Source organism: Gopherus evgoodei, chromosome 7 (assembly GCF_007399415.2).
Source record: "Gopherus evgoodei ecotype Sinaloan lineage chromosome 7, rGopEvg1_v1.p, whole genome shotgun sequence".
NCBI classification, from domain to species: Eukaryota; Metazoa; Chordata; order Testudines; family Testudinidae; genus Gopherus; species Gopherus evgoodei.
Window position 1 is genome coordinate 44,206,062 of NC_044328.1, and position 3,273 is coordinate 44,209,334.

At 38.4% G+C, this 3,273-nt stretch overlaps 1 protein-coding gene across 2 annotated transcripts in view; it reads left to right on the forward strand.

The window, feature by feature from the left end:
• Window positions 1-3,273, forward strand: part of AIFM2 (apoptosis inducing factor mitochondria associated 2) — a 39,642-nt gene that overhangs the window by 35,386 nt on the left and 983 nt on the right. For both annotated transcript variants that reach the window (XM_030571229.1, XM_030571228.1), the window contains one exon: window positions 1,395-1,595. In XM_030571229.1, coding sequence (XP_030427089.1) covers window positions 1,395-1,595 — 201 coding nt within the window. The remainder of the gene's footprint in view (window positions 1-1,394; window positions 1,596-3,273) is intronic.

Genomic DNA, 3,273 nt, shown 5'->3' on the forward strand with positions numbered 1-3,273 from the left:
GAGCTATGACACTTTACGCCATTTAAGGATCTGTGCCCTGGTATTCAGCTAATCCTACTTGGTGAATTATTTAAAAACCTATGCAATAAAATATTTCCAAGGGTATTATGTTTCAATTAATTTTAAAGTGTAAAATACTTTAAAAGTCAATTGTATTATATAGTAAATATCACTCATCTCTTTCGTGATTTCAAGGGGAAGTCAAATAAAATGTGAGCATTAGTGTAACTGCACATGTGAATGTGCATTTTCTTAAATGTGTGATTTAAGAAGTGCACATCTAATTCAAATTTTAATGCCCTTAACCCGCTCTTCCCTTAGACAGCATTAGAAAGGACATAGGAATTCTATATTGTATGAATTGCACATTCAAATGATCACCTTCTGATAGAAATGGTAAAACGGATTTGAGGAGAGCAAATGCTGCCTATTGTGCAAGGAGGATCCAGAATAGTCTGGCTCAAACTGCATTTCAGTTGTGTATCTGGAGAATTGTATCCTATATGGCCAAAATAGAAACTAGTGTACTTACTGTACACATAGAATGAACAACTTTCAAAGGAAATTCCTTCAAGCATCTGAAAGGCACTAGTCCTCTGAGGATGAAACCCATTCATTATTTACTGTTTTAAAAGGGTAATTGAGTCATCCAGGTGGAAAAAAGCTCAGATGCTTTATTCATTTTTTTAAAAACCAGTGAAAATCACCCTTTGTTCATGGAAAAGATATTAAAATTTACGCTGAGAAAATTCATAAAAAAATTTCAAGTCCAAAGTGTAACTTATCACCTAGAAAAATATATAGCCGCCTGAAAATTGGAGCAGGGATATGTGTGTGTGTGAGAATTATGTGCTGCTATATAGATCTGAAATTCTGTAATTCTCCCTAGAATGACTTCTTACCATTTGGCAAAGCAACGAGTGGTGGTGTTCCTCAACAACCAAATCTATTCAGGCCACCCATTGACTCTAGCTCTGAAAGTCAATTCAGAGAGCCTGATACTGAGAACTAAAGTTAGCATTTTCAGATCAGATTCTTGACTTGTGTAAATTGTCATAGCTCCACTGACTTCAATTGAGCTATGACTGTTTACAGTAGCTGAAGGCTTTGCACATTCTCCTCCTGGTTTGCATACACTGTTGGACTCTCAAGTGATATTACCAGCTGAAGTATCAATTAAACATGATTTATCATGCATCACATAGGAGTGACGTCTTACAAAGCGAGTGTCATTTTCTTGCTGTAGCAAACATAAGTTAAACAACTACTTTATTGAATAGTTAATGATACAGCTTTTGGTAGTGATTCACTTGAATGCTCTGTGTCACTGGATTTGCATTGTTTTTCAACTCCTCGGGCCGCAAGGTGATGCACTTTTTTTTTTTTTTAAACAGGGGACAAGCTGGCTAGTAATGGTGCTTTAAAGGTCAACCAGTACCTCCAGGTGGAAGGGTATGATAACATCTATGCTATTGGTGATTGTGCTGATGTGAAGGAACCAAAGATGGCATACCATGCTGGGCTCCATGCCAATATTGTGGTGACAAACATCATCAACAGTCTGACACAGAAATCTCTTAAAACCTACCAGCCAGGTAAAACTGGGCTCTGCTCATAACAAACCTTAGCAGATGCGATTCTTTCTTCATCTCTATATAGAATTACTTTGTAAGAAATCCATAATTGCACAGGACTGTATTTAGAGTTGAAGGAAATAATTTGGATTTGAATATTGTATCACTGACATTATTCTTACTTTCTTCCTCTTAAAAAATATTCTTGCCAACTCTTCAGCAATCCTTTTGACACAGAAACAAAACAAGCACACTATTTGATTATTCTGTACTTTGAAGTGTTCTTCCCCTTCGCTGTTGATTGATTACTGTTATATTGGTGGGAGGATATGGTGGTTAGTTTATAAAGGAAACCATTATCTTAATGAGTTGTTTATCAAACTATGACATTAAATCCTCAGTACAGCAAAATATCATGACTTAAAACTCTTATGACCCAAACCTGCAAAATCTTAATCGCATGCATCGTCTTTTATTGTGCAATTAGTCCCATTTAAGTCAGTAGCATTTCTTGTGTGAATATTTACCAGTAGCCTTCCTTGCTAGTTGCTGTAGCAGAGGGATAAAAGGACATCTAGAGTGCATTGCCCACTTGCTTTTGATGCCGGTCTGTGTACCTATTCTCTGGAATAGCTTTCCAGATCTTCTTAAATTACATTTCAGGGGCTTGGATTGACCCACTCTAATGCCAAGGCTTAGGACAAGAGGTGCATACATGTCACGATGCCATGTGCCTAATTTTCCTCTGATTTATATTACTCTAAATCATGAATAATTCCATTGAATTCATGGAGGTACAGCAGCATAAAAGATAAGAATCAGTCCTCTATAAATGGAAACATCTATTACCTGAAGGTTAACTCTGGTTTAGGAGAGAGGGAGAAAACAAGGCTCTCTTGTTTCATCTCCCATCCTTATTTCCAAATTATAAGAATAAAGGATATAGCTGTGCAAAAGCATCATCAGAGTCTTGTGTATTCTATGGTTCCTTGGCATTTGCAGCCCTTTGTTGAATCTCAGCCTTTCATAATAATAACAGTAATAAAAGGTGTCTACCCCCTGTGGTTGCAAAAACATTACAAATGTGAATCGAGTGCAACTGATGCCCATTTAAGTCTGAAAGGAGCCTGAGACTCTGATTGTGAGGTGAATTGACCAATTTAGTTAGTGCAGGGCCCCATGGAGTTTGATTCCACAGCTGTGGAATTTAGCATTTGTCCAAGATACTATAGAATTAATTCAGTTTGCTGTTTTCTCCCTCCTGGCCCTGAAGGACCTGTTTGGAATCCCTTTTGCTCTGTACAAGGGGGAAGTAACTGGATAGCAGTGCATGCTTCCTTCATTGTTATGTAGAACCAGCCAGCGTGGGGTCTGGGAGCCAGAAGTGCTGGCTGGACAGCTAGACTACCCAGAGAACAGAGCAGTGGCTGAGGTCCACGGAGATAAGAAAATGAATTGCTGAAGCTGACAAGCTTCCCACTTCCCTGGCATGCATGGGGGAGGAGATTCTAAGCCAGGCTGCCCAGAAAACACTGACTGAATCCTATAGAGCTTGGCATTCTAGAGAATCGGCAACAAAAATCTTCTATTTCTTGCCCTATAATTTGGTCCCATTGTGCTATGAAGCACATGGGTGCTGATTATGCTGTTGGATCTCATTTGCAACTTTGACAGCTAACTGTATGTTTTCCACATCTAG